Source organism: Nycticebus coucang, chromosome 1 (genome assembly GCF_027406575.1).
Source record: "Nycticebus coucang isolate mNycCou1 chromosome 1, mNycCou1.pri, whole genome shotgun sequence".
Taxonomy (NCBI): domain Eukaryota; kingdom Metazoa; phylum Chordata; class Mammalia; order Primates; family Lorisidae; genus Nycticebus; species Nycticebus coucang.
In genome coordinates, this window is record NC_069780.1 from 67,316,948 (window position 1) to 67,341,327 (window position 24,380).

Consider the following 24,380-nt stretch of genomic DNA (forward strand, 5'->3'; position numbering starts at 1 on the left):
GCGTTTCTCTATCCCACGGTTTCCACTGCATCAGGGCCCACACACAGGAAATGGAACAAGAAAAAAAAGAAAGCCGGAAGAGGAAAGGAACACCACCCACCAAAGGACTTAAAGATTGACAATTCAGATGTTTACAAGGTGGAATTGTAAAAGAGTTTCAATTTTTTGCAAACTCCATTTTTACCTAAGTGAAAGCCATTGCTGTAGGTCTCAGGAAATTATTTTCTATGCTTATACCATATAGAATTGTAGGATGTTAGAGACTATACACTTTCATTCTCTCCTTTTCAAGTTCTCTTTTATTTTTTCACAAAGAAATGCAAAATCTATACAGGTTACTGAGAAGTCCAAGTCATGATATTTAGTAAAGAAATGGGATAAAGGTCTTTTGAAGTTTTTCTACTCTCTCAACTTACTGTCGATGGTTTATGAAGAGTCTGAGATTTGATTCCACTTGCAGCCTAACAAGTTAGCCTATTGCTGATTTACAGATGCTGGCAGAAGACACAAGACTTTTGAGTAAGGGCAAAGACTTTATTACTCAGGGGACAACAGTGGCCAGAGTATCAGCATGGTCTTACCAGTTTCTTTTGATTCTCAAATCTCATAGAAGTGATATAGAGGATGATATCCCCAGTGGATACTACACGCACAGTAGGTTTGCATCACAGTGAGGAACACTGAGTTTGAAGAGCTGTTGATGATTTTTTTTTTCCAGCAAGTAGAAGCAAGCCTGCTCTTTGGTGAGATACATTACCTCAATCCTCAAGTTTGCTCACTGAAAACATAGTGCTCAGAAATGGTCCAAGTAAAGGGCTTTGCATTCTGGGCACGCCAGCAAGAATATGGGTCCATGCCTTTCCCAGAACCCACCAAAGCAGGAAGGATTGAGAGGATACACAGGCAATCATTCACATTTTTAATTAAGAGAACTTCATATTTGCTACGTCCAAAATATATATAATACATGTGTATGTAATAGTTCATTTTCTGGAATTTATCCACAATTTTGCATATTGTTCTAGTTCATTTATTCTCACTGACACATAATGTTGCATTAAATAAATACATAATAGTTAATCCATTATTTTGTTGAACATCTGAGCTGATTTTTGGTGTTTTCTGTTATACTACTATGAATATTCTTGCATACGTTACCTGCTCCATGTGTGCAGAAATTTCTCTAGGGCATTTGACCAGGTGTGAACTTATTTGATTATTAGTGAGGATCAAACAGTTTTATATGTTTATTCACAATCTGTGTTTTCTTGTCTGTGAATTCCCTGTTTGTGTCCTTTGCCCATTTCTCTATTGGGTTGCTTGTCATTTTAAATTTATTAAGAGTTCATGATTTTATCACTGATTCACCTTGAAAACCACATGTCTTAAAAAATGGAAAGTAGCTTTCTTAATCCCCCACCTGTCAAAAAGGCGCAGGGAATGTAATCTGTTAAAGCCTATAACTTTAAACATCAAGTTAATGGCAATGTGATAGGCCAGACAAGGATGCCCTCTATCATAACTTCTATAAAACATTGTTGGAGGAGTTGCACTCAGATCAATAAGGCATTGGAAGGAAGAAATAAGATATAGAAGATAAAAAGGCAAAAATAAAATCATTATTAGACACAGATGATAAAATTATCTATTCAGAAAAATCAAAATTATTTGCGGGAAAGTTATTAGAAATGGCAAGATGAATCACATTTGTAGATTTTGTTTTGTTGTATTGTTTAGTATTAGACCATTTTAATGTATTTATTATGATCTCTCAAACATGGATGATTTTAATCTGTGGACAGTGTGGGAGCCTAAATTGACTCTTTCCTCCAGTGAGTATTTGTATCTGCTTTTCACTGGAGTCAAGAGCAGCACTAACCTGGGACTTTAGATTTCTTCAAGGTTGCAGGTTCAAACTTAAGCTTTGATTGAGTGCCTTGCACTAGTTGCTGCCAAGAGATTTAATCTTCTCTTGGTCATGCAGATGTTGTTTTGCCCTCAGACAATATGCCCCTTACATATTAGCTTACATTTAACACGCTAGTTGCATTTTCAAGCTTTTTTTAAGTGGGTGGGGGGTGGTGGTAAGAGATTTTCTTTGCTTCCTGTGAGCTCAGCAACACATTAAAAATTATATTTCATGCAAGATCTAATTGTTTCATACTGGAAGGTTTTTTTTTTCTTTTTTTCAATTCTATATTTTTATTTATGTGGGTTTTTTTTGCATTTTCTTTTTTTATTAAATCATAGCTGTGTACATTGATGCAATCATGGGGTACAATATGCTGGTTTTATATACAATTTGAAATATTTTCATCACACTGGTTAACATAGCCTTCATGGCATTTTCTTAATTATTGTGTTAAGACATTTATATTTTACATTTACTAAGTTTCACATGTACCCTTGTAAGATGCACCGTAGGTGTGGTTCCACCAATTACCCTCCTTCCACCCATCCTCCCCATCTTCTCCCCTCCTTTTCCCTTTTCCCCACATTCTTGGGCTATAATTGGGTCATAGCTTTCATATGGAAGGTTTTTTTTTTGTTTTGTTTTTTTTTTTTTAACAAACACATTGTTTTCCATTTGGACTTTATTTTTTTGTTGTTGTTGCTAAAAGTTCCTTATAGTTTCAGATTTCCTGTCTTGTGGAATATCAAAAATTAAGGTATGGCAAATACTGCTAGTATCCTACTTAATGCCCATTATCCATTTCTCCCATAGTAAGAGAACCCCAATTTTATTCACGGTTTACAGTTTCCGGCTTTAAAAAACTTCATTTGCCAGTTTCTCTGGCAGCTACCCACAATCATGTTATTCAATTCTGGTCAATTATCTAAAGCCAGAGTCATTCAGTTGAGTTTTCAGCAGAGCTTCTTGAAAAAGGATGAGTCAGTTAGGTTTCTTTTTGCCCTTTTCCCTCTTCTTCAGTTTTCTGGCTTAGGAAGTTGCTTGATGGTGACTGTTTTTGAGAGCAAGGACAAATGAATCCCAAAGAATTCTTGAGCCATTGGATGTATTGGATAAAAATAATCACATTATGTGTTTAAAATTAACACTAAATGAATTTTTCAGGTTTGGAGATAGGGCAAAGGACTTTACTGTAATCTCTGTTGTCAATATTTTAACAACTCATTTCATCTCAAGTTCTATCTTCAGGCTAGCCTTGTACTAAGGATCATTCCTAAAAGGAAGGGAAGAATTTAGAGGAGTGGAAACTGGAAAAAAGTGGATGCTTTCCCCACTTACTTTGAGTTGAGCTTTCAGGGTATAACTTCAAGCTGCCCAATCTGATTTAAATGCCTTACTCCTAAAGTCCCAAGGGCTACCTAAATATACCTTGCTGAATAATCTACAGGACCTGCTGGAGACTATTAGAGGACTGTACTCTCAAGGGACAGAAAAGCCAGACTGAAAGGTGAGTAGAGAGCTAAACATGAGCAAGGGGCTGTCAGTTTCCTACAGCCGGGTAGCAAAGGGAGAGGGAACTTAGGACTTAACGTTTCCTACGTCCCAAGCGCTTTGCTAACTCTGTTATGGTTCATTATCTCACTTCCAAGAAACACAGTGGACAGCATCCTTTTGGATTCACTTGTTCAGTTTCAACTTGCATGGCTTATGATTGTTGTTGTTGTTGGTTTCTCTCTGTGTGGATTTTATGTTTCATGATTTTTGTGTATCTCAAAACTTTCATAATGACCCACATACGCCATCATATTAATCTTCCAATAAACCTGGGAAGAAGGGACTTAGTAATCATAGATTAGGGACATCAAACTTTATGAATGCTTTGGAGCCTCTTCAGCTTTCTCATATTTGTTACTCTTGTTTCATTGTCAAATGTTTCACTGTGGTGAAAACCTGAAAATCAAACAAACTAGAAATATGCTTGAAGGTGGGCTTGTGGTGGGCACTTCCTTCATAGTGTTTTTTTCTTTACCATTTTTTATTCCACTAAAGACAAAGGCAACAAGGAGAATGATCCCTGCTAGTTTCCTCTCTATGGCAAGATTTTTTTTAACCTTGTTTTTGCACTGAAGTGTTGTCTGTTGTAGGTCCCAGCTAATGCAAGAGACTCCAGCTCAGCTTCCTACTCTTCATGGCCACAGAGCCTCTGTCTCCAGTAAGGTTACTCACTAGAATCCAAGTTTAGGTCACTGGGGATTTCCAGACAGCCCCAGCCAAATGCCAGTTACAGACCATGCTTATTATCTGGATTCCTACTTTCTCATGCATCCTGGTGTCTTTAATTTGTTTATTACTTTTTTGCCAGTTTAGTCATGCCCTGGAAAAAAAGTTTTTAGTTTGTTTGCTTTTTTTTTATCCAGAATTTTGTGTGCTCTTCTTATAGAGTTTTTCCAGACAGCTTGGCAGAAACAGAGATATGGACTTTATTGACGGAATTTACTTGACAGATAATTTTGAGGTCATATTATAAAGCCTTACTGATTATATTGATGGGTTAGAGAGAAGAAAGTATCTGGGTTGACTCCTATATTTCTGAGTTAACCAGATGAATTAGTGCCCTGTGTTACCAAGTTAAGACAACATGAAGGAAACAGTAGTTTGGGGGGAAAAGAGGATGAATTCAATTTTGAAACCATATCATTTGTCATGACAGATACAACTTTCACCTTTTCATTTGTAAGTGGAGATTAATATCTACTTAACAATAGGGTTTTATGGGTATTAAATGTAATAAGGAATATGAAAATCTTAGTAAACTATAAAGGGTGATATAAGTATTAGATACTTAGAAATCCCATCCCTCTCGCCAAAGCTAATTGATCAAAAGGGGTAGTTAGGGCATTCCTTACAATATATCGAGCCAATGGATAATAGAGTGTGATAACTTGAGAAAAAGAAGTAGTTTGTTAGATGACAGTATAAGGCTGTTCCAAAACACACAAACCACTTGTGAAAAGATCATTCATCAGCCTAACTAAAAAAATGTGATGTTCTTAAAACAGCAGTTCTCAACTCGTAGGTCTGTAATAAAGGGTCATGGCATTAGGAAGGTTGAGAACCAATGTTTGAAAAGAACTGAGGTGGAATCATCAGGCAGTTATTTTGTGAACCACAGTTATTTCCCTTCTGGTTCTTAAAGACAGTGGAATACACAAAAGGTGGAAAACATAGGTGGCCAGATTTGGAATGTAATTTTATAAGGTGGAAAATTTCAAAAAATTGTTTTATTGTGGTGAGAATAGTTAGCATGTGGCTAACTATAGTTACCTGTGGCTCAGTGAGTAGGGCACCGACCTCATATACCAAGGGTGGTGGGTTCAAACCCAGCCCCAGCCAAACTGCAAGAAAAAATAGCCAAGCATTGTGGTGGGCACCTGTGGTCCCAGCTACTGGGGAGGCTGAGGCAAGAGAATCACCTAAGCCCAGGAGCTGGAGGTTGCTGTGAGCTGTGATGGCACAGCACTGTACCAAGGGCAGTAAAGTGAGACTCTGTCTCTACAAAAATAAATAAATAAATAAGAATAGTTAGCATGATATCTATCCTCTAAACAGATTTCTTTTCTTTCTTTCTTTTTTTTTTTTTTCTTTTTTAAATTGAGACAGAGTGTCACTTTGTTGCCCTCGGTAGAGTGCTCCGGTGTCACAACTCACAGCAACCTCCAACTCTTGGGCTTAGGTGATTCTCTTACCTCAACCTCTGGAGTAGCTGGGACTACAGGCGCCCACCACAACGCCCAGCTATTCCAGCTATTTTTTTGTTTTTAGCAGACTGGGGCTGTGTTCAAACCCACCAGCCCTGGTGCATGTGGCCGGTGCCAAGCCAGATTTATTTTTTTTAATGCTGAATGATACTTAATTGTATATATGTTCCATATTAGAAAATAAACTTTTATTTGCAGAATTAAACAAATTTTAATTCCTTAAAAGAAGCCAAACCGAGAAGCATTTAAATGAGTGGGTTGAGAAGTCCTGTGGTCCAGAGCTCTCCACACGGCCCAGCACATTTGTGTGCTGCAAATGAGTCGGACACGTACCTGGACTTAAACCCCTGAATTAGAGACCAGAAAGGAACAAAATCCTTTTGCTTCTAAAAACAATAGGTATGAGAAGTACATGTCATGTAAACAAAAAGAATGCTTTTAAGGAAGGGAGATGAATAGGAATTTTTACCTTCCGACCAAAAGAAGAAAATGAAAGGGAAATATTAAGTCACAAAGGATGACCTCTGGCAACCAACAGTTCTGTCCTGTTTATCCCTGTGTGCCCTATAACTATTATTTTTTATTTATGTCACAGCAAGTAAATCTTTGGAATGAATCACTATCAAGAGTTTCTTTTAAGGCTTTCATCTGGATTTTCTGCCTCTATTTTAATTTGTATTTAAAAAAAAAAAACTTGTAACAAAATAGTACATATTTCAATCATATAAATCTTAAATGTAAAATTGACGAGGGGTCACGGACTGAACACAGTTATCACAAAAAGGATATTTTTAGTGCTGCACAAACCCTGCTTGTGACCCTTTCCTGTCACTATCTTCTCCCAAAGGAAACTTTCCCCTATCCGGACTCCTAACCCAACTAGTTTTGACTATTTTTGAACTTTATACGAACACAATTATAGTGTGCTTTATTTCATTGTGGGCTTCTTTTGCTTAATGTTATTTTTGTGAGATTCATTCATATTATTACGTGAGGTTGTAGTTTGTGTATTCGCATTGTGTATAGTATTTCCATTTATGAATATGATGTGATTCATTTATTTATTTATTCTCTTGTTAAGGGATAATTGAGTGGCTGTTGCAAATAATGCTATTGTAATCATTCTTTCACATGTATTTTAGTAAATAATGGAATGTATTTTGGGGATATATATGTATATATTCTTTAATACATGATACTAAGTAATTCATAAATAAGTCTGGATAAGAGTTCCAGTTGCTCCAATCTTTACCAACACTTGGTAATTAGTATTGTCAGTCTTTTTAATCTTAGCTGTTCTGGCGAATGTTGAGATATTATAGATACTTCTTTTTTTTTTTTTTTGTAGAGACAGAGTCTCACTGTACCGCCCTCGGTAGAGTGCCGTGGCGTCACACGGCTCACAGCAACCTCTAACTCTTGGGCTTACGCGATTCTCTTGCCTCAGCCTCCCGAGCAGCTGGGACTACAGGCGCCTGCCACAACGCCCGGCTATATTTTTGTTGCAGTTTGGCCGGGGCTGGGTTTGAACCCACCACCCTCGGTATATGGGGCCGGCGCCCTACTCACTGAGCCACAGGCGCCGCCCTATAGATAATTCTTAATTAGTATTATTCTGACAACTAAAAGTAGCTAATGCTCTGTATCATACATCTCTTCTTCCTTCTCCAGAGATAATCAACATCTGATGTTAGTGTCATTTCTAGGCATCTTTTGATACTTTTATCAGATATGTATATATTTGTAAATAAGGCATACAACTGGTTTTCTGCTTTACCATTTTACACGTATGGTATTTAAATTTGACTTCTCTTTCATCAAAGATGATGGGGATTATCCATGTTGATACTAAAAGTTCATGAACTTTAATTGCTACATGGATAGGATATAATTTGTTCCTTTCAATAATAAAACATAGATTGTTAAAAAAAATTTATATTGAAGAGTGCTATGATATCATACATTTGTACACAAATTTCTTATTGTAGAGACCTAGAAGGGGAATGGATGAATCTTTGGTTTTGCACATGTTTACCCTTATTCAATATTTTACATGGTTCTTCAAAATTGGCTTAACAATTTATACTCCCACAAGAATTGTTTAAAATTTGGTTCTACACCTTTTATCAATACTTTGCCGTGCCCAGCTTTTAAATTTTGGCTTGTATTATAGGCATAAAATGATGTTGTGATATTGGTTTGGATATTTTAAATGGTATTTAGATTCTTCTTCTATAAAATCTCCTGCTCATATCTTTCTCCTATAATTCTTTTGGGTTGTTTGAAGTTTGCCCACTGATTGGTAGTTCTCTGTTTATTCTGTACACAAATTTATTAGTTATATGGGTGTCAAATTTATCCTCTCATGCTGACTTGCCTTTTTAGTTTGTTCATATTTTTAGTCATGCTAAAGTTTTCAATTTAATTTAAATTTTTTATTTATTTTTAAAGATTTGCTTTTGTATCTTATTTAAGAAATCAATTTTATCTTATCAGGCATTCTCTTATAGTTTCTTACATAGTTTTATATTTTTGCTTTGTAGATTTAGGTCTTTAATCCATCTGGAATTTATTTTTATGTATGCTTTTAAATAGGGATCTAATTTTATTTTTCCCCATATAGATAACTAACAGTTTTTGCCTCATTTATTGAACAATACCTTTCTTCTCACTAATGCTAGTGTAACCTCTACCATTTACCAAATACCCAAATGTATGGGTCTGTAACTAGGATTCTTATTCAGTTATATTTATCTGTTTGTTGACATCTGACTCTATACAACACTTTTTTAATTACTGGAGGTTTATAATAAATAAAGATATTTTTTCACTTGTGCTTAAAATAGTCTGGGCTTTTCACAGTTCTTTAGTCATTCCCATGAATGTTAGCAGAAATTAATCAAATTCCATTAAAAAAATTTCTTCCAGGATTTGATTTGAATTGCATTGAATTTATGTAATATTTCAGTGCTTTATAGTTTTCATATCTCAAATTGTTTATTATAGTTTTGTTGTTTTGTACAGATGTTTTAGATTTACCCTATATATTAAATAATTATTTTTTGTAGTCCTTTATCTTGAATTCCATTTCACCTTCTTGAAATATACCCTTTGGAATTCTGTGTCTGTGAATGGTAAAGGTTCTTTGTCTTTGATTATTTCATTATTTTGCCATCCCTTTCAGTAATGAAAGACATTTCCTGAGGTGCTTGAAGTGCAGAAAGTTAACACAGTAGTTCAACTGCAGGCCCTCTTTAGGTCTAGTCTAAAGTTATACCCTTTTTCTTTGGCAGTTCTTGTCCAATGACTGAATGTTACAGGTGAATAAAAGCCTCCTCCACTTCCCCTAAGTCTAGGCAACCCTGAAGGAATATCCCAGATTCTAAGCAGAGGTCTTCATTTGACTACATGGTAGGTCACCTCTTTCCTCTATTCAATCCTGTTACTATTTCTTCCACAGTTGTTGTTCCCAAAAGCGTTGCCTAATACACTCTCTATAGTCCTTTCTGACTCAGAATTTCTGCAGAAGCCAACTTTAGACAGCTCCCGGAGTGATTCAAGGGTAGACTAAGTTGGGATTTTTAACTTGAATCAAAGGCCACCCATCAATAAGGACCTCCTTATTAGTGATAGGTGTAAGACAGACAGGACTTTGGGACAAGGTAGTTAAAACTTTCATCAGTAATGAATTGTATTGTATTGAGGGGTATTGTATGGGTGTTTTGTAACGAGAGGTATTAAACGAGTGGGTGAAATGTTACCAGGCATTTGAGAAATATGAGAGAAATAGTAACCTTAAGGACAGTGTCACTAACTGTTGCTAAATTGATTTTTTTGAATAGTAAAAAGCTGAGAATGATTAATTGGCTATTAAAATCTAAAAGTAAACCAAGATTCTTCTTTGATAGCAAATAAAGAGGTTTTTATCTCCTGCAATGGGAGGGCAGAAAAAGCTGAGGAATAGGCCCACCTCTTAATCGTTAAGTGTGGCAAAGTTTCAAAGGAGATTATCTGGGAAACTCAAGTAAGTTGGCTATGTCAAGGTTAAAGTGCTGGACTGAAAAAAAGAACCCTGATGGGAGGAGAGGATAGTGAATTTTCTGTTAAAATCAGGCAGAGTGCACACTAGAGGCAGAGGATCTGGGAGGATTTGTTCACAGAGGAACAGAACCCAGAGGACACTGTAAAATAAGGAACAGAGGAGGGTAGCAGGGAACTTCATCAGGCCATTGAGGCACAGCTTGGGAAGCAACCAAGATGTGAATGTGAAACATGAGTTATGTAGACAGTGGAAAACTTTTCAAAAGAATTAGGCAAGAATTTGCTGTTTGAATCAAATGAATGAGTACCAAGTTTGTGCGCTCATTTTCCTCTTCCTTTTATATTTCTCTTTTGGCTGAAAAAGTAAAATAGAGAGGCCTCCCTCCCAACCTTCCTTTTGCTTCACTATTCTCCTTCTTGCTTGTACACACTTCCTTTGCCCGCTGGTCCTCTGCAGAAAGGAACGTTGCCTCCCACTAGCGGGTGGGGAGGGGCGGGGCCGGGCGGAGCGAACAGAAATTGGTGGGCTCTTCCTGTCGACGTGTGCCGTAAGGACGCTGTGACGTAAGAGGACATCCGGTTCTCCTCCCAGTGTCCGAAACCGTCTCTGTCAGCCTTCTTGGCTTTTAGTGGCGCCTTCTTTCTTCGGAGTCCTGGTTTACGGGTTGGGTTTACTGCTGCACAGGCCGGCCTCTCGCCATTCCTTGTCCTCGGCCCGAGCGAGTCGGTTCCCCGGCGAAAGTGAGCGAGGTCGGCCCGAGCGCGCCGAGGTAGGGTGTCCCGCAGGCGGGTGGCGCCTGTAGTTCCCCAAGGAGCGTGGCGCTTCCGCCACGTCTCCTCCACCCCGCTGAGCCCTCTCACTCCAGGCTGTCGAGCCCCTGCGCCTCTGTGCCAGTCTCACGTAGTGACATGTGCTGTATCCAGGAAAAGGGCTAGAAGCCATCTAAGGCTGAGAAGGGAGGTTCTCTCTTTTTGTGTTTCCAAAACTGGAGAAAAAGAAAATTGAGACCATCAGCGATTGAAAAGACACTTCTGGGGACTCAGAAAGTTCTTCCACATGAGTACCTCGTGATTATTGATAACACGTTGACTATTTTCTGAGGTACTTTAGCTGGAGCCAGTACTCCTGCCCCCTGGAGTTTTTCAATTTAATTATCGGAAGGGTGCCTTAGTGGCTTGGAGTTAACCACCTACTGAATCTCCTGGCTGATCTGTCCCTATTTTTGTGTCGCCACGGTACTGCCTGCCATCTGGTTTTTGATTGAGCTTTCAATTCAGAAAACTTCAGTTTTTTAAATGTGGTAGTTTTTGTAACAAAGTGATGAAAGCCAGTTTTAAAGTCCTTACTTTGGTATACATGGTAAACATGTACTCTTAAACATAAACTTGAACCCTGCCCTATTAAAATTTTTTGCTAACTGCATGCTTTCAGAGTCAAAGCAACTAATATGTTTAGTATCTTAGGAGAACATAGTTTGCCTTTGTAGTTAATGGTGTCATTTTCTTTTATATGTTTTATTTACATACTACATAGAAAAAATTAGGCTTGTCATACTTCTGGCAGCATCAGGTTGTCGGAATATATAGCTCAAAAATATGATTTAAAGTGTGTGAATAATGCACTTCTTACTAGTTTCTTCTTAATGATAATACACCTAATGAGTTTTTGAGGAGGTGCAGAATACTTAACACCAAAGAAACTTTTTCTTATTGAGAAAGGAAAACTGCTTTGTCTTTTAGGATAAACTTTTTTAATGTTTAGTTTTTATTGGAATTGTTTGGTAGTGCATATAAGTGCCTAATTTTAAAAATACCTACTTTACTTAGAATATAGTGTGGTTAATGTTTTATGGAAGCTTAAAACTTGCATAACCATCAAAATGATGGTGTTGAGTTTAAAATTTAATGAGAATAAAAACACTTTATTATGCTGTTAATTGGTCTATTAAAATGGTTAGCACAATTAGCAATTATATCTTCTCTGTTCTTTTGTGAAGAGATAAAGGAAAATGCCTAAAAAAAAGACAGGTGCAAGGAAGAAGGCCGAGAACCGCCGGGAACGTGAAAAACAATTAAGAGCATCAAGAAATACTATAGATTTAGCTAAACACCCATGTAATGCTTCAATGGTAACTGCTTTTTTTTTTTTTTGTCAATATCAGTTGATAGTTTAAAAACTATTAGTATTTTATCTGAAATACTCCTGAATAGAGTGTTCTTGCATATATTTTATTACCGAATTTGAAATCCGTGTTAGAAATATGTCCATTGTTTTCACTTAACACTAAATAGCAATCATTTTTGTTTGATACATGTAGTGCTTATAAAACTTAGCATATTACCTTACATACTGTGGGTGATAGTTACTGAACAAGAGTAAATAATAGAAACTGTCACATTTTCCAGTTTCTCTAGTGCCTTAACTCAATTTGTCCTTTTAGTTGGGTTTTCATCTTTTTTTTTTTAGTAATTGTTAACTTATTCAATTACCTTATCTGCCTGGGCTGAATGGGTTATTCCTGATAATTTCCGGGCTGCTTTGAATGGTGAAAGTTTATGTCATCATTACCTCTTTCCCTTCTTTGAGCATGTTTTTCTGAGTTATTCCACTTCTGCTTTTTTTCTTCCCACTGTTCCTCTTTTTTCCCTTTTCTTTTGTTTCACCTGCTTAGTGTAGCTTAATTTAGCAATGTTTATTGTGCATCTTCTCTGTGCTGGGTAGTATTTTAGGCCTGTGGAAGATGCATGGGTGAATGACGTGATCCTTATTTCTACAGACTTATAGTTCAGTTGTGTTACTTAGGGCATCTTTTTTATAAATGACAAAGATCCAACTTAAATAACCTTAGGGGAAAATAGTTTATTGAGTAGATAATGGAATAACTCACGTAGCTGGGAAGGGCATGATATAGATGGGACTCAGGGACAATGGAACCTGGGAAAACATTTCATCTTTTGCTTTTGTTTCCTTTTGCTTATTCCATTTTCTCAGATAGTCTTAACTCCATTTGTTTGCTTTCATAGTTACCAGTAGCTAATATGTCTCATATCACATATCGTTCTCAAGGTAGGAAAAAAATCTGAAAGATTGGGCTTGAGCTAGTCCTTATTCCAAAACTGACATTTATTGGGAAGTGGAGGGTAGTGAGCACAGATGTGACAGTGGGGACTCCCTTCTGAGTATTCAGAGTTCTTTCCAGAGGAGGAAGATGCTGGGCATACAAAACAATAAATGACTGGCTCAGATATATATATATATATGTAAATGATAGCCAGATTTTTGTCTTTGTATATAGAGAGTGCAGTTCACAGAGGAGATGAGATTATCACCACAATAGCTAACAGACAGAAATCACCAGGAGGGACTTTTCAGGGAAGATATAGAACAAGTAAAGGAATGGAGAAGAGAGTACATTTGGGCCATGGCTGACCATTAGTGACTTGAATCTGATGAGACGAGGACAGAAAAGGTTTAGAAAATAGTTAAGGAACTAGATTATGGAGGGCTTTTAAAGTTGGGTTTTGGGATCTAGATTTTCTGTGAGGTTATTTTGTGTTCTCTGTTGTTTCTTGTGTCTATTATGTTATACTTTTTTTTTTTTTTTTACAAAATAAACAAAAAATAAACTACCACTGTGATAATGCCACTTCTTCCTCTCTAGCAGTGTTTTTCAATCTTTTCTATCTCTTGGCACACTTGAACCTATAGTTAAACTTCCACGGCACATTTAAATTATGTTGATCCAAAAAAAGAGTAAAAAAAAAAAAAGAATATACTTAGTGTGTTTTGAACTTCCTTTGAAAATAATTAATGATTAACATATATATATATATATTTTTTGCAGTTTTTGGCTGGGGCTGGGTTTGAACCCACTACCTCTGGCATATGGGGCCGGCGCCACCCTATTCCTTTTAGCCACAGGCACTGCCCTAATCATTAATAATTTTTGCAGTATGCCTAAGATCCTCTCAGGGCACACCAGCTGAAAATCACTGCTTTAGAGCAATAGTGTATCTTTGTTATTAAAGTATGTGTAGACACTTGTATACATTAGTGGGGTTGGAGGGTTTGGTGTAGTTAAATTTTAACAGGAAAAACAGAATTTTCTTTATAATGCAAGTAAATTAGCAGTTAAGCCAACAAAAAAATTAATGTGATATTTTTACATATTACAGGAATGTGACAAGTGTCAAAGGTAAATTTTATTCCTCTATCTTCATGTAATAAAATAGTCCCTTTGACTTTTTACCTGATGTTGACTATTTTTAAAATTTTATTTTACATGACAAGGCGGCAGAAGAATAGAGCCTTTTGCTATTTTTGTAATTCTGTACAGAAGTTACCAATTTGTGCACAGTGTGGTAAGTATATCATAACTAAGGACATTGTTTGGACTTTAATTTGAACTTGTGAATTCATTGTTATTGCTTATAGTGGTTGTGACTGCTTATTCTTTTATGCCTTAACATTAATAAAACACCATAAACTGTTATTTGGCCTACAAAAAAACTACCAGGTGTTGGTTTTGCCTTATTGATGTAATCCTGGGAAATAAGGTACAATTTAGACATAGGTTGTCAGTAAGTTGTTTGAAACATTAAAAGATCACATTTCAGATTGATAAAATTTGATAATCCTGAATTTTTAATTATACCACCTAGTCTTGTTGATACCGATTTGTTTACTTTTTTTAAATTTTAATTGTATAAATTGACTGATATGTTTGCAGTCTGTTAGAACATTGAGAATAATTTTATTCCACATTTATCTGATGCTGATTTTGTGATCAGTAGTTTTTCTGTTTGATGCTTACCATATAATTCTTGAGTTTCCTCACGTGTATTCTCAAGTTATTGAAATAGAATTCCTAGTTAGGTACCCATTTCTCAAGTATAGATCCAGGAAACTTTTAGTCTGAAATGATTATGTGAAATAGAACTAAATTGTAACAAGATTGGGGTTTCCCAAAGTCTTTCACAGACTGAAATATTGATTGGTATCTTGAAAAAATATATATATTTGAGAAATATAGTGTTTCATTTTTTCATTCTCATCTGGAAAATTTCTGTTACTTATTTATGTGTTAAAAGTTTTAAAGACCTGCAGTAAACAAACTTGATTAACTCTATTCACTCCAGATTAATCCCCCTCTCCCCACAAAAACGTATATTTGAAACTTTTATTTATGGGATAATAGTTTCAGGTGAAACAGTTGTGGGTATGCTCATTTAAATGTGTGTGTGCCATGATAGTATTGCAGAAAGTTAGGAGGGCTCCCTCCCTGAATATTTTTAGCACATTTATATCTTTCAAAGGCATCTTTTTAAGTTTTACCAGTGATGAAAAAGAGAAAATTGGCCTACATGGGATGCTTATCTGCCAGTTTTTATATCCTTATTTTATAAAAGTAAACAAATGTAGAGTGAGAAAATAGATTTTGTGGAAGATTAAGAGATAGGATATTGCTAGGACCTTCCCATGCTTTCAGTGTCACCAGGCTTGAATTTTATAATTCTGTACATGAGTGCATTTCCCATCTATTGATTCTTATTCTTAAGATTAGACATGGAACAGTAGGTAGCTGTTACCTCTCAGTTTCTTTTTCTTCCCATTTTCTATCCTCTAACTTTATTCCTTAGGAAATTAAGATAATGGAAAATTTAGCATCTTCTATTTCTTTTGTGTTCCACTTTATAGGGTCTTGGATGATTAAAGTGTCATCATTAATTCTCATGTAGTATTTGATAAGCAAATTTCCTGGCAGTGTTTTGTTTGATAATTTTGCTGCTAGATCAGAGCTTGAGTAGCTGTGTCGTGATTTTTAACTATATCACTATATTCTTGTTTTTGTACCTACTTGGGCACTATTTCAAAATTCTGTTGTAAAAATGTTTTCTTGGGGGCTATGTTTGTACATTTTTACGTATGGATAAAATTAAATGAATCAGATAGATTTTGTAATCATTATTTGGTTTGGTTTGAGATATTCTATGGAAAGAAGTAAGTGATAACTTTTAACCAGACCATGTTTTATTATGAATTATAAAATGTGAAATTCATTTTAAAGCATTTCTTTTTAGGATCTATTTTGATGTACCTGAAAATTCATAAGATTTTAAACTGTTAAAATGATTAGATCATAAAGCATAGCTTAAAATTTCTATTTTTAGTACAAACATGAATTAGCATGTAATTATATAGTTCATTTTTATAGATTAATAAATTTCTAATCTCAAAAGATCTCACTCAGGTAATGAGATCTAAGTAACATCCATTTTCTTTTTTTGGTTATGTAAGCAGTAAACTACACTGACTTTATTCCATTATTTCCACAGGAACTTTGTTGAGCTGGATAAAATAGGGAGTTAGTGAATACTTACTTTTCTCCCATTCTCAGGGGAGTCTGGTGATGTAAATAGAAAATATTCAGAAAATCACTTTTCTAGTAATTATAGAGAATATAGAATTTATGTTATTGTACTACTTCGCAAGACTAACAGTGCCCATTTTTTTCTTTATTAGGGAAAACAAAGTGCATGATGAAATCTTCAGACTGTGTCATAAAACATGCTGGTGTATATAGTACCGGCCTTGCCATGGTGGTAAGCTTCTTGCCATTATCTCTTGGACTCATATGTGTCTAAGGATAAGAAAAAGTCATTTTGATCACTGGTTCCTGTTTCCTAAAATGCAGTGTTTTGTTCCTTACTTCAGTCAATCTGCAGTTAACTGGATTATCTGCAGCATGCTTATGGGGTTTTTCCTTAGGACCCATTCATTTCTGACTGTTTCCTTTCCTTTTCCTTTTTTATATATTTCCTAGGAAATATATAAGAAATGGAGACTTATTTCATTTTGACTTAAACAAATAATCATTTCTCAGTGGGACCTTTCTAAAGTGTCTTACCCAGTTGTCACAAGTCATTATTTACTGTACTGCTGAACCAACGTTTATGCTTTGGTTAAATAAGTGACTTAGTTCCAAAAGAACCTAGGATAAGGAGGGTTTTTTTTTTTTTTTTTAAAGCTTTACATTTCAAAATATGTATATTTTTAAAATGTAATTTCTTTACGCCAAGCGAGGTGGCTCATGTCTATAATCCTAGCACTCTGGGAGGCTGAGGCAGGTGGATTGCTTGAACTCAGGAATTTGGGACCAGCCTGAGCAAAAATAGAAAAACTATTCAGGGCTTGCTGGTACCTGCCTATAGTCCCAGCTACTGGGGAGGCTGAGGCAAGAGGATTGCTCAAGCCCAAGAGGTTGAGGTTGCTGTGAGCTATGATGCCAAGGTTCTCTACCAAGGGCAACAGAGTGAGACTATCTCAAGAAAAAAAAAATGTAATTTCTTCTTATATTTAGGATTTTTTAAAGAAATTCAGTGTTTTAAATAATGAAAAGAATTGGATTGTGTAGTGCATTTTGTTTATTTACTAAAATATGTTTTTCTTTTAAATATGAGTTAACCACTTTTACTATATTCTGTTGCATGATTTTATGCTTCAGGTTCAAATTTTAGTCCATAAAGAAAGTAATAGTATTTTGAGGTCAAGTGGAGTATTTTTTTTTTATGGTAAATTTCCAAAAACAAATCTTCTAACATGAGGCCAACCTTTATATGATACATTTTATGTGTATACATTTTATAGAAGCAAGGAGCCAAAATTATCATGTTTTGAATTCCTTTTTCTTTATTTTAAATATAGGATTGACAGTGTTATCTTTATTCAAAAACCCTTTCAGCTTTCCTTAGTCGCTTATTTACCTAAATGTGTCAAATTCCTTTTTTTAATTTGAATTCACTGTGCTGTATGAATGTGAATGATTTCTTGTTCTTTGAAGAAAATATTTAAATAGAATCTTTAGCTGTAAATTCTAGGAAAGTGATTTTCTGGCTATCTTCTGTTTGGCTTCCCATATTCTCCCTGAGAGTGGGAGGAGAATATGATCTGGGTGTTTGTTTATTCTCCTGTCTCATTCCCTTCCAGGTTGTCCTGTTTTGGTTATGTTCTTTTCTAAGGACCACAGTTCCTTTCCATGTGGTCAGGTAGTCCTCTCCTATTTGTTCTAAGCCCTTCCCTGTCCTTTCTAAATTATTCTCTTTTAAACACTCCTAGATTGCACAGTTGGAGAGGGCCATTTCTGTTGCTAGTAGAACTCTTGGCTGATCCAAGAGATAATTTGAGGATTTCCTAGCTATACTGGTAGTCCATGTTTAAAAGTCAAAAAATATTTTTCTCTTTTCTGTTTACTACTTTTGTTACACAGCCTTGAATAGTAGAATGCTGAATTGGGTTTCCAAAAACCTGGATTTAAATCTTCATCTCAGCTGTAATCCAGCTCTGGGACTTTGATTTAGTCTTGCTCCCCATGCTTCTTATTTATAAAGGAAATACCATTTAGTCCTCCTTTCTTAAAGATCTTTTTTTTTTTTTTTTTGGCCGGGGCCAGGTTTGAACCCACCACCTCCGGTATATGGGGCTGGCGCCTTCCTCCTTTGAGCCACAGGTGCCACCCTAATCCTACTTTCTTAAGAGTCTTCCTAGCTCTTAGTATTCTGTAGATGTCAGTGTGTTATTGGAGTATGCATTTTTATTGTCTTGATACAGGATTGAAAAGTCTCACCTTGTAGTTTGGTTTCACATATTTCACTTTTTTTTACGTGAAGAAATGTAATAATGATTTAAGGCATAAACTGTGGTAAGAAAAGAACCTGTGTGATTATTTTACAAATTACATAGATAAGAAGGAATTTTCTTAAGTTGAAAATGACAGTGTTTAAAAATTTAGTTTAGTTACAAGAATGCTAAGGCAAGAAAGGTTAAACTGTGGGCTCCAAACTTCATTTTATAAAATTCATTTTGAAGGCAACACTTCCAGCTCCACTTAATTTAGTAATATTAGGGTAATTAGGGTATAGTTCTCCTTTACTTCTTTTTCTTTTGATTTATAGCTAAGTTTTGTATATTGTGGATAGCTGTGGATAAAGTTGTTTTTCAGAGAACCCTTTTTAATTTTCATTTAAAGTAGTAAAATCTTCTTTGGTGAAGTTGCCTGCTATCTTTGAGGGTTGTTAAATTGTGAAATGTGTATAATTTTGATGGTTGTCATGATTGAACAGTGCTTGTGGCTGGTCAGGTGACAATGATTATGTTTTCTTGTTCCTTGCTTCCAGGGTGCTATATGTGACTTCTGTGAAGCTTGGGTTTGCCATGGTAGGAAATGTCTCAGTACACACGCCTGTGCCTGCCCTCTTACTGATGCTGAATGTGTTGAATGTGAACGAGGTGTATGGGACCATGGTAAGTCATTCGATACAAGTAATGAGTCATAAGTGAAGGCTGACATGTACACATTTGGAATGCTGTTTTTCAGATTTTTGGTGGGGGTGGGTACTGTCAGTCTTAACTACTGGTACTATTTGAATTAGCAATTTAGTTGGAAAAGCAATTTATAATAGCTGTAATAGTACTGGTATTTGTCTAAGCAGGTAGGGAGGGGAGCTATGGGGAAGCAGGTAATCTTTTTGAGTGCCGTATTATATAAATAGCTAGAGCATTGTGGGAGCCCACTATCTCATGGTTTAATTTCAATTACTTGAGTTTTCCTTTTAGCTTTTACCAGAACCCTTGGAAGTAACTCCATGTATTCTGAGAAGTTTTATAGATGTGAGTTTTTTAAATTAAAATGTATCATATTTACGTTTGTGGCCTTTTTTTAAAATTTAATAGGAGGCAGAATATTCAGTTGCTCTTTTTGCCATAACTTTCTCTGTGAAGATGATCAATTTGAGCATCAAGCCAGCTGCCAGGTTTTGGAGGCAGAAACATTTAAATGTAAGTTTTTTTTATATTATATCTTCTTTATACCCAAGAATCTAAATAGTATAAGTGTTCCATTTAATAAAAAGGAATCAAAGTTTTTATGCAGCCTCTTAAGAATTGTAATTTATGAACTCAACATCTATTTTCTGTTTGTAGAAAAAAACTCAGAACAGGTAGTCCTGAATTTTTCAATAGGAATGCCAATGGCATATTGGTGGGGTCAGTTATTCATTTTGTAAGCTTGATCCAGAATTGTAGAACTTAACAGCATTTCTGGCTAAGAGTACCAAATGTTATTCTTACCTCCAACTTACTGTAATAGCCAAACATTACCCTTCTTCTTCCCTTTCCATTTCCAAATGCCCTCAAGTAAGTGATGCCATCCCAAGTGTGTTCCTGCTAGTTGGTTCCAGTGATTCTTAGACTGGAGTATGCATCAGAAATAACTGTGGAGGCTTTAAAAAAAATGCATTCTGTGTTTTTGTGTCTAAGTCTGTGGTGGGAGTCAGGTTTCTATATTTAAGCTGAAGACACAATTCTTACCATATTTTTCATTTGGGAACCAGTGTTATTGACTGGGTTAATAGGATCATCTTTATGGATAATTTCTTCCTCAAAAGTTACTTGAATTGAGAATCCATATAAAGCAGTAGTATGTGGTATGTGGCACTGAGAAAGCTCTTATGGAATTAGCATCACAGAGAAAAGATTGAAATTCCCCAGATAGTCTTTTTCCTTGAATCTAGGTCTTTTTCTGGTACGAAATGCCAATTCCTATACTCAACTATAATTCATTATCTGTCTAAGATAGACACAAAACATATCATATATACCATGTATACTGTGTATATGTAATTCTTGCAATAAGTATGAAATTCCCAATGTTTAAAACAATGTTCAAAGTACATAACATTTTTCAGCCTTTCTTAGGTTTTCATAGAATGTATAATGTAAAAATTGAATATGTTATTGGGGGCATGGGAGCCTTGTGTATTTTAAAGCATTCGAGCCCCAAAGAGAAGTAACTATGAGTGATAAGGCCATAATTCCATCATGGAATGGATGGAATTATTTTAGTGATTCAATGAAAGACAAAGGAAAAAAATCTAAGAACTGAATAATTGACAGGATTTGAAGAGGCATCTCTTTCCCACAGGTGTTTCATGCAATCGGCTTGGTCAGCATTCGTGTCTCCGTTGTAAGGTACACTTATTGTTTTCTTTATAGATTCTGTTTTTATATACTATCCTGTATATAAAAGACTGGTGGCCTGTACTCCACCAGTCCTTGCATTATTTATAACTGTAATTAATCAATAAGAGACTTTAAAATTACCTAGTTTAATTCTTTATTTTTGAGACTGTGGAACTGAAGTTGAGAAGGTTTAAGTGCCCATCCAGTTGGCTTGTGGTAGAGTTGCCCATCGTACACTTGTCTCTGGAATCCTGACTCAGTGCTTTTTACACCTTATATTTCTGGGTAACATTCTGACCAAAGTAAAGGAAGTATATTAGTAAATGTCAAAATGTACCTGCTTAGAGGGGTTTGGTTAAAGTGAAGATTTCCATAATATTCTGTGTCCTCAGTCCTTCCAGCATTTCTCTTTGTCAAAGATCACTAGACAGATGGAGCCAATTCGCTTTCTCTCATAATCATGTCTCTGGTTCTTATTCTTACATTCCTAACCCTTTTATTTCTCTAACTCTACACCAGTTTTACGAAATGGATTTCATTTTGTTAGAGATGTTCAAGCTTACACTTTCAGGCATTGTCTGAGCTGTTTCTTTTTCCTAAAACATTCATCATCTTTGCTTGCCCTGCTAACATCCTCATTCTCCTTCAGATCTCAGATGAGACTTTATGTCCTCCAAGAAGCCTTTGCTGAATCCCATGTCTGGTTTAGTGCCCCTCTGCCGTGCTTCTCTTTCCACGCTTAGTGGCTTGTAATTTCCTCGTCACTGTTTCTATTCCTGAGTAGACCTGTAGTCTGTGTGAGTAAACAGGCTGTTCACCACTGTTTCATCAGGGACCTTGTAAATACTCAAATATTTATGAATGACTAAATGTACCCCGTGTATAATTAGTCTTCTTGTGTTAGATCATAGTTCAGAAGAATCCTGGTAGGCCAGATGCGGTGGCTCACGCCTGGAATCCTAGCACTCTGGGAGTCCAAGGCAGGTGGATTTCCTGAGCTCAGTAGTTTGAGACCATTCTGAGCCCAAGCAAGACCCCGTCTTTAAAATTAGCTGGGCATTGTGGCAGATGCCTATTGTCCTGTCTATTTGGGAGCTGAGGCAAGAGAATTGTTTAAGAGTTTGAGGTTGCTGTGAGCTGAGATACGTCAGCACTTTGTCAAGGGTGGCAAAGTGAGACTCTGTCTCAACAAAACAAAACAAAACCCCAGAAAAGTCCTGGTAAAAATCAGTTTTTTTTTAAAGAAAAATTGAAATGAGGAGTGACTTGTCCCCCCCAAATTCTTGCTCTTTCAGCATCAACAAAACTCTATCTTTAAATTTCTTTGAAATATTGAATACTATCTTTTAGTATACTTTTAAAATTGTATATTTATTTATTTTTCAATTCTTGTATAGGCTTGTTTCTGTGATGATCATACAAGGAGCAAGGTGTTTAAGCAAGAAAAAGGAAAACAGCCTCCTTGCCCTAAATGTGGACATGAAACTCAGGAGACTAAGGATCTTAGCATGTCAAGTAAGACTCTTCTTAAGATACCAATGGAATGATTTTGCTTAAATGCTAACACAAAGCATATCTTTTTTTCTTCTCTCTCTCTATTCTTATTACCTCTTAACCTCTTCTTCCAATTTGAAAAGATGAATGTATTCTCTTAAGCAAGTTGAGTTTTACAGCCTAGGAAAATATGAAATACGCCAGTATTCATTTTGATATGTCATATGGCTTCAGCTAATGATAGTGAATAATGAAATTTAAGATCAAAAAAAGTGATTTTTTTGTTTGTTTGTTTTTGCTGAGGCTTCCTTTTTAAATAATTGAGTGGTTATAAATTCTTAATATTTAAGTAGTAGTAAGCTTTAGTACTTGGAAGTCAGATTCATGGGCTATTGTTACTTGAGCAGTTATGTTTATTATGTAGTATGTACACGTATATTACTATTATAGGCAGTTGTAATATATTACTGCTATAGCAAATTGTTTTATGTAACTTCTTATGGAAGAGTAAGACTATTGCAAACATGCAACTTACAGTTTTGTTAAAGAGAAATTTGACTGTTTACCAAACAGACTGGAACCTTAATTCTGTATGACTCTGACAGTATTTTTTTTAATCAAAGATGTAGTTGCATAATGCAGTGATTTTGCAACTAGAAGACTGATGACTTTGCTGATCTTCTGCACTAAACTTTGTGTAACTACTAAAGTAAAAGAAATGAAAGTCTTTGTCAGGTCATCTGCATTATAAAATAACTGTCTTAAGGAACATATAGTGATTAAATATGCTCTGGTTTTCCATTTGGGGGTTAAGCAGCCAGGGAAGTTCATGTTATTTTACATATTGTAGAGGAAAAACAAGGATGTAGAGAATTAGAACTAACAAAATACCATGTATATGTCTGTCTTTTATAGCACGGTCCCTGAAATTTGGCCGGCAGACTGGAGTTGAGGAGGGAGATGGAGCTTCTGGATATGATGCTTATTGGAAGAACCTTTCATCTGACAAATATGGTGATGAGTATGAGGATGAGTATGAGGCAGAGGATGATGAAGAGGAAGAGGATGAAGGCAGAAAGGATTCAGATGCTGAGTCATCAGATTTGTTTACTAACTTGAATTTAGGAAGGACCTATGCCAGTGGCTATGCTCACTATGAAGAACAAGACAACTAGGAGAGCTGCTTGCCCACTGGTGGCCAGGCGCGAGAGGAGCAGGATTGTGTGTGGTTGATGAGTCAAGTGTGTGAGTGTGGATATTTAAAAGTATCATTGCTTACCCTTGTGTGATGGTAGTTACGAGAAGTGGGGCATAGCATTTTTATAGGAACCAGCAATCAAGCTTATATCATAAGAAGAATGAATTTCAAATGTAAGATGTATATTGATCCAAGCAGTTGAAGCATCATGGAGTTGGATTGTTAACTGATTTCAGTAATCTAGTAAGTTTTGCCAGTTAGATACATATATATAGGAAAAAGGAACAGGTTGGTAATTTATTTGTTGGAAATGAAATGACTGTTTTTATTAAAAAAACACTGCTTATAAATCTGTTGTGTCTGATTTTGTAAAATGTTGGATTCAATGGATTACTGTATTTTTTCTTTTTATGTTCATAGGATGAAAATCATGTTATTCTGAATTTTTATTAAATATTCATATTATCTTAGTCATGTATGTTTTCACATTTGACTCATCTTTTTCTTCACAATCTTATGTCCTAAACATCTGTTGTTGATGCCTAAATATATTGACAAGGATGACTGCTCTGCCATTTTTCAGAAACACAATATCAGAAATAATATTACAGATGCTTTAGCCAGGAAATTTTGTATCTCTTTGAATAAATCTAGTATTTCACTTATATACTTTTAATATTTTATTCTGTATTTTCAACTTATTTTGGAAAGCATTCCATTAAATAAACTGTTTTCTTCATTTTTTTGCTAATGGAGAAATAGATAGCCTAAGTTAGTTGTATGGAATTCGCAAAGACAAGTAACCCAGACTCCCCACTCCCAAATCACTGATAACAAGTGGAGAACAGACAAGCCTTGCACAAGTTCCAGTTGGTACAGCTTACATTGGCAATGAATTAGTATGGTGCAGTTGTAGAAGAGAATGCATGGCTGGCATTTTAGATGTATGGAGAATATTGT

General features: G+C 35.7%; 1 protein-coding gene across 1 annotated transcript; it reads left to right on the forward strand.

The window, feature by feature from the left end:
- The first annotated feature begins 10,276 nt into the window (after nt 1–10,276).
- ZNF330 (zinc finger protein 330) lies at nt 10,277–24,058 on the forward strand. The gene is made up of 10 exons (XM_053582128.1): nt 10,277–10,481; nt 11,709–11,840; nt 13,888–13,907; nt 14,003–14,073; nt 16,235–16,314; nt 18,886–19,012; nt 19,442–19,546; nt 20,691–20,737; nt 22,126–22,243; nt 23,138–24,058. The coding sequence occupies exons 2-10, from the start codon at nt 11,721–11,723 to the stop codon at nt 23,395–23,397; spliced, it is 948 nt and encodes a 315-aa protein (XP_053438103.1). The 5' UTR covers nt 10,277–10,481; nt 11,709–11,720; the 3' UTR covers nt 23,398–24,058.
- Nucleotides 24,059–24,380: the final 322 nt, after the last annotated feature.

What these genes read in the sequence shown, in the direction of transcription:
- ZNF330 (XM_053582128.1), top strand. Translation starts at nt 11,721, where the DNA reads ATGCCTAAAAAAAAGACAGGTGCAAGGAAGAAGGCCGAGAACCGCCGG. An exon ending in GAATGTGACAAGTGTCAAAG is followed by an intron (nt 13,908 to 14,002) that starts GTAAATTTTATT and finishes TTACATGACAAG; the next exon opens with GCGGCAGAAGAATAGAGCCT. An exon ending in TAAGGATCTTAGCATGTCAA is followed by an intron (nt 22,244 to 23,137) that starts GTAAGACTCTTC and finishes TGTCTTTTATAG; the next exon opens with CACGGTCCCTGAAATTTGGC.